The 14,991-nt window shown below is 35.8% G+C and overlaps 1 protein-coding gene across 1 annotated transcript in view; it reads right to left on the bottom strand.

Annotated features, from left to right (window-relative positions):
* NEMF (nuclear export mediator factor) overlaps positions 1-14,991 on the bottom strand; it is a 47,121-nt gene that overhangs the window by 11,552 nt on the left and 20,578 nt on the right. Inside the window, 8 exon segments of the mRNA XM_047767272.1 lie at positions 1,197-1,476; positions 2,862-2,943; positions 2,945-2,983; positions 3,070-3,128; positions 3,578-3,635; positions 5,413-5,525; positions 9,876-9,938; positions 11,327-11,430. Coding sequence (XP_047623228.1) covers positions 1,197-1,476; positions 2,862-2,943; positions 2,945-2,983; positions 3,070-3,128; positions 3,578-3,635; positions 5,413-5,525; positions 9,876-9,938; positions 11,327-11,430 — 798 coding nt within the window.

Consider the following 14,991-nt stretch of genomic DNA (forward strand, 5'->3'; position numbering starts at 1 on the left):
TCATGGCATATGGAAGTTCCAAGGCTAGAGGTCTAATAGGAGCTACAGCTGCCAGCCTACGCCACAGCCACAGGAATGCAGGCAGGATCCAAGCCACATCCGAGACCTATACTACAGCTCATGGCAACGCTGGATCCTTAACCTGAGTGAGGCCAGGGACTGAACCCAAATCCTCAATGGATACTAGTTGGGTTCACTGACCACTAAACCATGATAGGAACGCCCTTAAATATATTCTTAAATAGCTGACATGTACGAAAAACTTACTATGCGCCAGGCACTGCTAGATGATTTAAACACATACACTCTTCACCAAAACCCTATGAAGTGGGTACCATTCTATTTTCACCATGAAGAAAACTGAAGCTCAGACATATAGTCATTTGCCTAAGGACACACCCTAAGACTCAATACACCCTAAGTCTGACTCCTAAGCCACTCATCGCTAGTCCAATAATAAAGCTTTTATAACTATGGTATTATTTACCTGGTGATCAGTAAGGCATTAAAGAATAAAACATTTCTTTTAAAAATGGAATCACCAGAGGAGTTCCTGCCTTGGCGCAGTAGAAACGAATCCAACTAAGAACCATAAGGTTTCGGGTTCCATCCCTGGCCTTGCTCAGTGAGTTAAAGATCCAACGTTGCCGTGAGCTGTGATGTAGGTTGCAGTTGTGGCTTGGATTTAGCGTTGCTGTGGCTGTGGTGTAGGCCAGCAGCTGTAGCTCTGATTGGACCTCTAGCCTGGGAACCTCCATATGCCACGGATGGGGCCCTAAAAAGACAAAAAAGACCAAAAAAAAAATTTGCCTCTTGTTATCAGCCTTTATAACCATTTATTTCTACTTTGGCCTAGTATGGCCACTTTTATATATTTACTAATTTTTCTACCCTGGATCCTGGAAATTTCTTCAGCAAGATCTACCCCCCCTATCAAACAGTGAAGAGAGAAAAAATGTATATATGTGATGTGTGGCTGGGTCACTTTGCTGTACAGCAGAAAATTGATAGAACACTGTAATCCAACTATAATGGAAAAAATAAAAATCCTAAAAAACAGTGAAAAGACAGTAACATTGTAGGACAATGCAGGGTAAAAGCACTTAGGTCAATCTTGGTATTATTTTAATAAAGATTAACTCTTCATTATTCCCACCTTACAAAGTAAAAGTTAAAATTATGGTTTCTTAAACTACCTTTGGGACTGAAGGTGGGACAAGTCAATGGTAGTATCAGGATAATTTAATGTCTCTTCCCCTTCATCCTTCATTTCACCAACAGGTTCCTGATCTTTTACCACCTCCTCAGATTCTCCTTCATCTTCAGAGCTTTCTTCCTGAATTAATTCTTCATTTAGCTCATGGCCACCAGTCTGAATAGTAATATCCTCTTGGTCAACCTGAGTCACAAGTTCCACTTCCACAGGAGTTTCATGAAATTCCTCTTTATCTTCTTCACTGCTACTCTCACCTCCATCTGTAGGATTAGCATAGGCAAAGTCAGAGTGCTACCACTGCAACAAAGTTAGATGATTTTCCTTGAAAATTTCATAAAAAACTTTCTCTTCACTCCCTGTTTCTCCAAAAGATCATCAGAAATATGCCTCATCATCCCCAAAGGTCACTTTGACTTAGACAAAAGAATACTCTATCAGAAATTGGTGGAATGAATGATCTTCAAGATCATTTATCACAATAAATTTCTCAGTCATTTCAACCACTTCTACAATGAAAACTATAGCTTGTCTTTGTTAGGCATTTCCAAAAAGGAGGAAAATAAGAGTAGTTACATAACTTCTGCAGTTTTTATTTTAATTTGCACATAGAACTGAAATGAGATAAAGCAAGTAAAGCAATGGTTCACACTTTTACAAAAGGAACATTATCTAGGAGTGATAATACGGTCTAGTTACCTCATCTATATAATAAGATGCCACCAACCATCTGACAAGGATGGTTGTGAGAATTCAATAAAAAGTAACATAAATAGGGAGTTCCCATTGTGGTACAGCAGAAGCAAATCCAACTCATAAGCATGAGGATGCAGGTTCCATCCCTGGCCTTGTTCAGGGGGTTAAGGATCCAGTGTGGCCATCTGCTATGGTGTAGGTTACAGACATGGCTCAGGTCCCACACTGCTGTTGCATACGCCGGCAGCTATAGCTCCAATTCGACCCTTCGACTGGGAACTTACATGTGCCACAGGTGTGGCCCTAAAAGGCAAAAATAAATAATAAATACACACACACACACACACACATATATGTATATACACATGTATACATGTTAGGAACATGGTGAAAATTAGGAAAAAAAAAAGCATGTACAATAGTAGCTGTAAGTGAAAAAAATGAAATATTATCCTAAAAAGGAATGACCGTAGATGTAAAAACAATTTTTAGAGGGCATGCATTCCCTAGTTCCTTTAGGTAGGTAGATTAATTTATTCTAGCAACCATAGATGGTCTCTACTTGAAGCAAATATACTACTAAATCAAGCTAAATTTTCGTGAGAAATTGTACTTGTTATAGACTCATCTTTGTAACACTTATAGTTCCTAAACCAAAATGTGCTCATTCACACATTCCCAAGTCTCTGGGTATCTCTGTTAAACAGATTAATGTATTATCCATTTAATACTGAAGTTTCACAATATCAGCATGTATTCAAGTATTAGTTACAGATCCAATCGACACTTTATAATTCACTAGGATAAGTATAACATTTCTAAATCAAAATTCAATAAAGCTGATGGCAAGTTGATTTTTTAAAAATTCAATTACCCCAAAAGAGATAAATTTAGAAGCAAAACCAGACAAAAGAAAACACTATAAGTTACTTCATTAAAATCTGTAAGCTACCTAGTTGTTCCATTTCTTCGGATATGAGTTCACTTGTGCAACCCACCAAGGTGTCCATGTCTTCATCCTGCACTCTGACCTTTTCGTTCACCCCGATGTCTCCAAACACAAGACTCATCTACCTATGAAAATAGGTATTTTCATTGGTGGAACTTTAGGTAAGACTAATGAAAATCAGAAGAAAAAAAAAAAAAGAACTGAAGAGTACCTTAAAAAGGAAGCTAAACCCCATCATTAGATATGAAGGAGGAAGGAAATTCTTTTTTCCTACAAAAGAGAACATACATAAATGTTTTAAAAATCTATTTTTTTCCATTATGCTTGTAAAATATCTGGTACAATGTGACATTTACTCTCTTTTCTCTGTCATGAAAGAACATTTCCCATATACAGAAGTTGGCATTATGTATAAGAATAGGAATTAAGAAGAAATGTGAATGCTTGCTCTCATCTTCTAGGTTAGTCAGACCCTAAATAACCTGTTTTAGAAAAAAAGATCATGCTATACTTTCTTACCTATAAATTTAAACTATGTGAAAATACATTGTCATTAATGAAAATATATGGGGAGATGACATGTCAAATGCTAAATCTGCCACACCAAGACAAAATGTTCCATATTTAATAACACATTTCACATATGAAATCAAAATAATCAGTTTCTGTTCTGAGATGATCCTCACACCTGTCTCCATAATCTACTGGCCAGTCATTACCTCTTATCATGAAGCTTCCTGTTGTCAAATATTCTCCAGTAGGTGCTGTTTTAGACACCTGAGGAACACAATAATACATTATACTCTTAAATACAGTTTTTAAATTTTCATTTAAGAAAGTAAAGTCATACTGAAGTAAAGAGCACTATGTCCTGAAAGGTTTATAATTTAGCAAAAATTATTGACACTGAAGGGATAGATCTCTCCTCAACGGCAGATATCTTTGGAAGTAACAAAGAAAAGAAGGATACACTAGTCAATCATTTTCAAATGCCATGGACTACAGCCACAACTGATCCACATTTCGTTTAGTGAAAGACATAATAAGAAAAATAAGGATAGTTTAGTAAGTTTAACATTAAGATATAAAACTATATTTATGGAGTTCCCATTGTGGCGCAGTGGTTAACGAATCCGACTAGGAACCATGAGGTTGCAGGTTCGATCCCTGCCCTTGCTCAGTGGGTTAATGATCCGGCGTTGCTGTGAGCTGTGGTGTAGGTCGCAGACGCGGCTCAGATCCTGCGTTGCTGTGGCTCTGGCATAGGCTGGCAGCTACAGCTCCGATTCGATCCCTAGCCTGGGAACCTCCATATGCCGCGGGAGCGGCCCAAGAAATGGCAAAAAGACAAAACCAAAAATAAAACCAAAAAAACCCCTATATTTACTATATTTATTAAAATCCTTTTAATTTGGCAATATAGGAAGTGAGCAATGTAGTTCCACAAATTAAAAAAATGTTATACATCTGTGAAACACCCAAATCTGAGAATATCCTTACTAGTAATAGTTATATGATGGATTAAAAGTACACTAAAGGAGTTTCCATTGTGGCTAAGTAGTAACGAACCCAACTGGTATGACTGGTATCCATGAGGACTCGGGTTTGATCCCTGACCCTGTTCAGTGGGTTAAAGATCCAGCATTGCTCTGAGCTGTGGGGGAGGGTGAAGACGCAGCTCAGATCCTGTGTTGCTGTGGCTGTGGTGTAGGCCAGCAACTGCAGCTCCAGTTCAACCCCTAGCCTGGGTACTTCCGTATGCCACAGGTTCAGCTCTAAAAAAGACCAAAAAAAAAAAAGTACACTAAAAAACTTATTCATAGAAGAATTAAAGCCACTTTTATAATAGTACTGGGGCAGAAAATATAATCCCAGAAGTGGTATTTATTTCCTAAGAACAAAATATCACAGCAAAACAGAAAATAATAAACACATATAAAACAAAACAATCTAAGAGAGGATAATGGTATTGAATTCTTTTTATCTTGCTGTATAGCTTTTAAGACCTTTTAAAAGTATATTATCAATTATAATTCTTGAAAATGTGAAATGAATAGCAATGTGAAGTCAAATATGGAATGAAATATCATCAAAAAAAGATTAATGGACAATTACTAAAACAAAGTATATAGAAAAACCCACTGGATATACCTACTTTATAGGAAGGGCCAACGAGAATTCAGAAAATTCTAACAGAGAGGAACAGGAGAAAGACCTTTTAGGTCAGTATGACAGTTGTAACTGGAACAGTTTATCCCATATAACTGCATGGATCACTCTCTCCATTTAGGTCTCTGCTCAAATCTTACCTTCTCAGAAAGGTCTTTCTTGACACTATATTCAAAATGGTAGCCCCTATTCACTCCTCTATCCCCTTACTCTGCTTAAAAAAAACTTTATAGCACTTGTTACCAGCCATTATATATGTATTTTTCTTCACCACCAAACTGTCAACTCCATCAAAGTGCTTTGTCTGCCTTGTTCAATTCTATATCCTCAAAATCTGGAATACAGTCTCTCTTAAATTAAGAAAAAGGACCACAGCCCTTATTACCTGATGATGGTACACCCACCAAGCACTAGTGATAACTCGTGCATCCCAAGCAGCACTGTAGCAAAGTGCCATTGTGCCAGCTTCAGTCAAGGTCCGAGGGGGAATCAGTTCTCCTGTAATAACAATACCTCAACACTTAAGTACCAAAGCACAGACTTTCTAAAGCAAGATATGAAAACCAGAGCATGACAGCTTCAATCCTACCATGTTTAAATTTCAATATTACAAAAATTATATTTTTATTAAAAATATACTTACATAGCAGAATTTTAAATGGTTTAAAATGTTTTAATAAATGGTTTTAATAAAATGAATCAGAGAAATATCCTTTCACTTATATCAGTAATTCTAACTTTATTCCACAAAGAATAATTTTGAAAAATTTAAAAGTTTGAAGAATTTCAGAATTATTATATATTGCCTAAACTGTTAAAATGAAGAGCATATTGTCACTAGAATAAGAATTCAAATATTTAAAATTGAGATATGTCATACCATAAAATTCACTCTTTTAAAATGTACAATTCATGGATATTAGTATATTCATAAAGTTAAGCAATCATTACTACTAATTCCAGAACATTTTCATCACCCTCAAATGAAATCCTGTATCTATTTATAGTCACTCTTCATTTTCCCAGCCACTGACATTCACTAATCTACTTTCTCTCTCTAAGGATTTGCCCTATTTAGGAATTTCATGTAAATGGAATCACATGTACCTGGCTTCTTTCACTAAGCATAATGTTCTCAAGGTCCACCCATGTTAGAGCATGTAACAGTACTTCATTTCTTTTTAAGTCTGAATAACATTCTACTATACGGATACACTACATTTTACCTATTAACCAGTACATACATGGTCATACGGGTTGTTCCCATTTCTTGGTTATTATAATGCTGCTGTGAATATCTGCAAACAAGTTTTGTTTGCACATATGTTTTCAATTATCTTAGGTACATACTTAGGAGTGGAACTACTGAGTCACATGGTAAATTCTATGCTCAACTTCTTCATACACTGTCAAACTATCTCCCATAGCAGCTATATCATTGTCCATTATAATAGTTTTTAATTGTGGAGTTCCCATCATGGCACAGAGAAAACAATCTGACTAGGAACCATGAGGTTGTGGGTTCGATGCCTGGCCTCACTCAGTGGGTTAAGGATCTGGCGTTGCTGTGAGCTGTGGTGTAGGTCACAGACGCAGCTTGGATCTGGTGTCGCTGTGGCTCTGGTGTAGGCTGGCAGCAACAACTCCAATTAGACCCCTAGCCTGGGAACCTACATGTGCTGCCAAGTACAGCCCTAAAAAGACAGAAGACAAAAAAAAAATTGCTACATAACCTCACCAACACTGTTATTGAATATTCTTGTGGGTGTGAAATGATCTCATTGTGCTTTTGATTTACATTTCTCTAACAATGTTGAGCATCTAATCGTGTGCTTGTTAGCCATGTGTTTGTGTATCTTTGGAGGTCTATTTGACATTTTAAAATTGCCTTTCTATTGTTGAGTCTGAAGAGTTCTAGAGTTCTTTGGGTATTGGTCCTTTAACAGATAAATGATTTGCAAATATTTTCTCCCATTCTGTGGACTGTATTTTCACTTTCTTGATAGAGCTGTTTGAATTAGGTTTTAAGTCCAGTTTGTGGGTTTTTTTTCAGTCACATATGCTTTTGGTGTCATAGCTAAAAAATGACTTCTTGATCAAAGACTATGAAGATTTATGCCTTATTTCTTCTAACAGTTTTTCTCTTTTATTAGCTCTTAAGTTTAGGTCTTTGATGCATTTGAGTTAATTTTTATGAATGGTGTGAAGTAGGGATCTAACTTTATTCTTCAGCACATCGATATTAGTTGCCCCAGCCCTATTTGTTGAAAAGATTATTCTATCCCCACTGAATGGCCTTGGCACCCTTGTTAAAAATCAAATGACCACGAACAAGGAATCTCAATTTTCTTCAGTGATTTATTACTCCATACTCATACCAATACCACACTATATTACTGTTTGCTTTGGAGGAGGTTTTAAAATAAAAAAGTGCAAGTCTTTCAATTTTGTTCTCCATTTTCAAGAATGATTTGGCTAATCCGAGCCCTCTACATTTCCACATTAACTTTTCGAATCAGCTTTGCCCACCTCTGCAAAAAAAAGGCAGCTGGAATATTGAGAAGGATTGCATCAAACCTATAGATTAATGTGGGAAGTACTGCCATCAGAACAATATTAAGACTTCCAATTCAAGAACACTGAACATCTTCCCATTTATTTAGGTCTTCTTTAGTTTCTTTTTGGTGTCTATGTCTTGCACTTCTTTTTGGTAAATGTATTACTAAGTATTCTATTCTTTTGTAATGTCATTGTGAATGGATGCTTTATTAATCTCCTTTAAATATTGTTCATTGCTAGTGTATAAAAATATAACTGACTTTTGTATATTGACCTTGTATCCTGGATATTGATAAACTTGTTTATTAACTAATAATTTCTGGTGGATTCTGAAAGGTTTTAAATATACAAGACCATGTCATCTGCAAAAAGTTTCCTTTCTTCCTTACCAATTTGGATATTTATTTTTATTGCCTAAGGGCCTACTTAGAATCTCCATAAAATGTTGAATAGAAGTGACAAGGACAGAGGTGTTTTATCTTGTTCCTGATCTTAGGGGGACAGCTTTCAGTCTTTCACCATTAAGCATGATTTTTAGCTATGGATTTTTCATAGATGTTCTTTACCAAGCTGAGGAAGCTTCCATCTATTTTTAGATTGTTTTTTTTTTTTTTTTTCCACAAACGGGTACTAGATTATTGCCAAAGGCTTTTTCTGCATCACTTGGGAACATTATGTGGCTTCTGCCCTTTATTCTCCTAATATACTGTATTACATTGATTAATTTTCAGCTGTTAACCTAATCTTACATTCCTGGGAATAAATTCCACTTTGTCACATGTATAATGTGGATTCAGTTTCCTAACATTTTGTTAAGGCTTTTTCTGTCCTCATTCATAAATGATACCAACCTGTTGTTTTCTTTTGTTGTGATATCTTTGTAGGGTTCTGTTATTAGGGTAATACTGGCCTTTTAAAATGAGTTAGAAAGTGCTCCTATCTCTTTTATTTTGGAAGAGTTTATTAAGGATATCGATGTTCGGTCTTCTTTAAAAGTTTCACGGATTTTAGAAATTGAATCATGTTTTTTTGGTTACTCTAGCTAAAGTTTTATCAATTTTGCTGATCTTTTCAAAGAACTAACTTTGGTTTTATTGATTTTCTCTTTCTATACTGTTTTATTTCCACTCTAATCTTTATTATTTCCTTCCTTTCCTTATTGTGGATTACTTGCTTTTATTTATGTAAATTCTTTTTGGCAACGCCCAAGGCATGTGGAAGTTCCTGGGCCAGGGATCAAATCTAAGCCACAGCAGTGACAACACCAATGAATCCTTAACCACTAGGCCACCAGGGAACTCTTTCTTTTTCTAAATCTTTTTTCTTTTTTGGGCCCATCCATGGCACATGGAGGTTTCCAGGCTAGGAGCTGAACCAGAGCTGCAGCTGCTGGCCTATACCAGCCACACCAGATCCAAGCTGCATCTGTGATCTACACCACAGCTCATGGCAATGCCAGATCCTTAACCTACTAAGCAAGGCCAGGGATCAAACCTGCGTCTTCATGGATACTAGTCGGGTTCATTAACTGCTGAGCCAGGACAGACACTCCCTTCTGCTAAATCTTAATTTGTACAGATTTGTTATTGATTTGAGACCATTCCTCTTATTTACTACAGGTAGTCCAGCTATAAATTTTTGAGTACTGCTTTAGCTGCAAATCCTAAGTTTTGACAAATTTTGCTTTCATTTTACTCATCTCAAAGTATTTCCTAACACCCTCGATGATTTCCTCTTTGATCCACTGGTTATTTATGAGTGTATTGTTTAGTTCCACACAATTGTGAACTTTCTTCTATTAGTGGTGTCTAATTTCACTCTATTGTGGCCAGAAAACTTACTTTGTATGGTTTTATTAGTTTTAAATTAATTGAGACTTTATAGACTATCATATGGTCTATCCTAAAGAACGTTCCATGTGCACTTGAGAAGAATGAATAATCCAATGTTGTGAGGTGGAGGTATGTGTTAGATCTATGTTGTTTGAGTCTCCTATTTGCTTACTGTTCTTATATCTAGTTATTCTATCCATGACTGAAAGTTAGGCACTGATATCTTGAACTGTTATTATTAAACTGTCTATTTCTCCCTTCAGTTCCGTTAGATTTTGCTTCATATACTCTAGGGCTTTCTTGCTGGGTATATATACTTTAATGACTTTAATATCCTATTGATGGACTGATACTTTTATCATTATAAAATGTCCTTCCCTATCTCCATTAATGATTTTTCTCTTATACTAAAAATATTTTAAAGAAAAGTTCTGAATAATAGAAAGAAATGTATTACCTGTTGGATTCTTAATTACACAACTAGTCGCTCCATGAAGGTCAGCATGTACATAAATGTCTCCTTTAAAACATAAAAATTACTACATTAAGTCCTCTTTTAAGTTGAAATTGTTTATCTGTTTACTGTTTAATGGGTTCCAAATTCAAAAGGCATAAGAAGACATAAAGAAAAGTCCATCTCCCACCCCTAGGAGATTTCTTATAGGCCTCCTTAGAGGAAAATGATGCTAATATGGCAGATTACAAAAACAGTCACGGTTCTTCTTCCTCCCTCTTATCCACACCTCTTTACTTTATGACCTTGAAACTTCTCCCATCAAGAGGGGGAGTCCACGTCCCCGAACCTCAAATCTGGGCCTGCTTCATGACCTGCCTTGGCCAGCGGAATGTGGTAGGTTTGAACAAATATCAGTTCCCAGCCTAAGTCTTTGGAGGCCTTATATGCATCCCTTTTTCTCTCAGAAATCTGCTGAGTTACCTTGCATGCAAGCCCAGGCTAGTCTGTTCATGGGTAAGAGACACACAGTGCTGAGTTATCTTAGCAAGTGCAAAGGTCCTGAGGACCACAGATGGTTAACAAATATGACACAATAAGAAGGACAGTCTAAGGGGGAGAAATGAGACTAAAGAAGAAGCCAGGAGCCTTGTAAGCTACCACTAGGATTTCCAGTTTTATTCTGAAGTATGTGATAGCAAAAAATGAATAAGTGAGCAGAGAGATGAATGTAAGAATGAATGGTCAGCCAAGGAAAAAATAAAATGCAAGGTTCCTAACAGGAAAAATAAGCAGCCATTGCCTGCCATGGATAGTTCTTCTAGGATTTGAAACTCAAAGACGACCAAAATCCATACAGTTCCATGAAAGGCTCAGCTCACAATGAAGAGAGCTAGAGAAGACCAAGCCCTGGGACCAAGTCCTGGGTACCATGCATCTCATCCCTGTTGCTTTCTTTCTTGGTTCTGGATCCTCAGGGGACATCAGATTAGCTCTACTATTGATTACTGATTTCTGATACTTTCAATGAGGGTTCAGCCACAGTTAAGTGTTGGTTATCAACAAACAAAAACAAATGAAAGGACTTACAACACAGGGCTTAAGTCCTGTTTCTAAATGTGGAAAAAAGGTTACAAACTTCAGCACGGAAAAATTAAGCTTTCAAAAATTTGATCTACAGTGACTCTGGAGGATTAAAAGCTCTTTTGTTAATGTAGCAGATAATCAAAAGTGTAACACTGCAGATTAGCTCAGTATTACTATTACTTCAGGAATATTCACTTAAAATGAGGATTAAGTATCAAAGCACATAGTCCGCAAACCATAAACCATTAAACTCTTCCTAAATTAAATCTGTCAAAGAAAGGCATATGAGATGAAAATCTACACCAATACTGACATAACTGATCCAATTACCTAAGAGAAAAATTCTTTAGAATTTTAATCTTACCTACCTGGTGTCAAGTATCTTTTCACAATTATTTCATTCTGTTGCTGATCTCTTCCACCAATAATTAGATAGTTCTCTGAGCTAATGAACCAGAGAAATTTCTCAAACCTACCAAATTTAAAGAAAAAAGTTAACATTTCTTTCCCTTCATAGTTGCCTAAATTCATACCTTTTAACAAACAAAACAGAAAGCTGTCCTACCTGTGTAGGTTATGACAAGTTGATGCCTTAATTTCTTAAGATATCAAGCTCTATTTTATTGAAAACTTGTAATACAAATTGCCCTTATTCTTAAGACAGTCTTAGTAGAAAGTAATCAAATTTTATGTTTAAAAAAACATGTTCTTTGTTGCCCTCCCACGTACATTGCCTTTTTAAACTGAAAAATAAGTTATAACAATGAATTACAAAAAGCAAAAGCATAAGATGTCTCATGGTCCCTAGGTTTAGCTTTCTTTCAGTGGGACACTGGATAGGCTTTGGGACCACTGTTAAGAAAGTAGTTTTCCCATTTGGTCCTCAATGAATCCACTGAGTATTTACATATATGATATTCTTTATACTTAAAAAAAAATACTAAGAACTAAAAATTGCTGTTAACTTGAGTTTTCATGAATAATACATGCCACTGTGACAAACCGTAAAGAGTGTATATTTGCATGACATTTAGAAAATGAGATGAACATAAATATTACCTACGTTACATATGACCAGCAAGACAGTCTTTTTATGATTTAATCTACAATTTAAAAACTTCTGGTTAAAGATGACAGAATGATCACAGAGATTAAAACAAACTATCTCATATTCCCCAAAATATAACAGCAAAAGATTTTATTCCTATTTTCTAATCTCATTTTTTATTGAATAATACATATACGTGGTTCAAAAACTTTTTAAATTACAGAGAAGGGTATGGTAAGAGCTCTCTTCAGTTTCCACGACTACTGAACAGGGGGCTGTGAGCTTTCTGTATATCCCTCTCTAGAGTTTCTTTATACATACGGAAGGGGAAAAAATTTGCTATTCTAAACCTTTTCTCCTTTGTAGACACAACACACACTGTTCTTGCTTTTTTTTTTTTTTTTTTTTCCCCTTTAGGACCACACCTTCGGCTTATGGAGGTTCCCAGGCTAGGGGTCTAATTGGAGCAACAGCTGCCGGCCTACATCACAGCTGCAGCAAACGCCAGATCCCAGCTGAGTCTGCGACCTACACTACAGCTCATGGCAGCGCCAGATCCCTAGCCCACTGAGCAAGGTGAGGGATCGAACCTGCATCCTCATGGTTCCTAGTCAGATTTGTTTCTGCTGTGCCATGACGGGAGCTCCTATTTTTTCATTTTTTTCACTTAAAAATATATCTTCCTCATTGCTGAATGAATGTACTATACTTATTTAACTACTTCCCTATTGGTGGTAAACAGATCTGTAAAAAAGACATAAACCCACATGGACAAAGAGAATGAGAAAGATGAATCAAGGATGTATTCTGTAATCATCTCAGCAAAGGAATGCCTAATTAACAAGCCAAAAGGTGTTCCCTTGTGGCTCAGCAGTTAACCTGACTAGGATCCATGAGGATGCATTTTCAATCCATGGCCTCGCTCAGTGGTTGGGATCTGGCATGCTGTGGCTGTGACATAGGCTGGCAGCTATAGCTCTAATTCAACCTCTAGCCCGGGAACTTCCAGATGCCACAGGCACAGTCCTAAAAAGTCAAAAAGGCACCCCCACCCCCGCTCCAAAACCAACCAATCAAAAGAAAGCAATAAGACAAAAAAGAATACAGAACAGATAGGACACACAGAAAGCAAATAGTAAAATGTTAGATTTAAACCCAAATATATCAGAAATTATATTAAACATGAGTGTAATCAATACTCCAGGTAAAATGCAAAAATTATCAGGCTAGAAAAAAAATGACATATATATATTCCTTTAAAATATAAGGATATAAAAATGTTAAAATGTATTGATGCAAAAAGATATACCATGCAAATACTAACCAAAAGACAGTTTATACAATTTAAACATCTCACACGGATGAAAAAAAATGATGTAAGTTAAAAGGACACTTCATTAAACTTAATACAAAGCTCAGTTCATCAGGAAAATATAACAGTTCTCCATTTGTATCTCCTAATTACATAGCCTCATTTATATATAGCAAAAATGATTTAAGGTAAAAGAAGAAATGACAATCCATAATTGTGTGATATTTAACATACCTCTCTAGTAATTGTGAAAACAATTTTTTTTTTTTTTTAGTCACATCCATGGCATGTGGAAGTTCCCAAGCCAGGGGTTGAAACTGCACCACAGCAGCAACCTAAGCCACTGAAGTGACAATGCAAGATCCTTTACCTTCTGTGCCACAAGAGAACTCCAACAATCTTTTTTTTAAAGAGAAATAGTAACGGTTCCAAATATCTGAACAACATGATTAATAAATTTAGAGAAAAGCACTCAGTAACTGTAGAAAAGACTCTCTTTTCAACTATATATGAAACATGTGTAAATAAAGCTGTCCATAAATAGACTGGGCCATAAAGCAAGTTTCAACAATAAATACCAAATTATTGAGATAATTCATGTCTGACTATTAAGTACATTAACCTAAAAATAAGTAACAAAAAATAATTTAAAAAAAACCCTATATGTCTGGAGAGTAATACATATACTTCTAAATAGTGCATGGGTGAAGAAACCACAATGGAAATTAGACTATATCTTGACATAAAGATAATGAAAATACTGCATAACAAAACTTTTTAGATGTAGTTAAAGCCATGCTGAGGAAAAATTATCGCCTTAAACATATTAGAGAAGAGGTTCGGGGGGAGAGGGGAAAATCAATGAACTAAGCTTTCATTTCAAGAAATCAGAAAGAGAAATGCCAATAAATCCCAAAGAAAAGTGGAAGGATGAAAATAATCATTAAAACAGAGAGTACATATACAATAGAGATCAATAGTCAAAAACTGGTTAATGATATTAGTATGACTGAAAATCCTCTAGTCAGACTAATCAAGAAAGAGAGAAGGTACAAGTAACTCTTGAATAAAAAAGAAGTCATTAAAAGTTCTACGGATGTTAAAAAGTTAAGTAGAATATTATAAACTTTTTGCCAATAAATTTCAAACTTTGGACACAATACACAAAGTCTTAAAAAGACATTGCTAACCAAATCTAGAAAATCTGAGCAGTCCTTTGATCTACTAAAGAATTTAAATCTGTAATGAAAAACATCCCCATAAAGAAAATTCCAAAACTTTTCAGCTTCACAGGTGACTTCTACCAACATTTAAGGACAACTGATAAAGGAATACTTCTCAATTTGTTTTATGAAATAATATAACCTTGTACCAACAGCTAATAAAAACACTACGAAATAAATATTACACATCAATCATATTCATCAATAGAGATGTTAGAGAGACAGTAAAGAAAAATACAACAAAACTGTCAAAGCTGGAAAATAAACGGACAAGTGAGCAGACCCAAAAGGCTGAATCGTGAGCTAATGGTGCAAAAAGCCAAGAAACCAATCAATTTACACTGTATAAAAGCACAAGGTATTGCTAGAAATAGGGTTAAAGATGGGATTAAAAACAGGTGGAATGGCTGAAAATCTGATCAAGAAGTAGCAACTTGCCTAGATCTTCTA

This window comes from Phacochoerus africanus, chromosome 2 (genome assembly GCF_016906955.1).
Source record: "Phacochoerus africanus isolate WHEZ1 chromosome 2, ROS_Pafr_v1, whole genome shotgun sequence".
Classification (NCBI taxonomy): domain Eukaryota; kingdom Metazoa; phylum Chordata; class Mammalia; order Artiodactyla; family Suidae; genus Phacochoerus; species Phacochoerus africanus.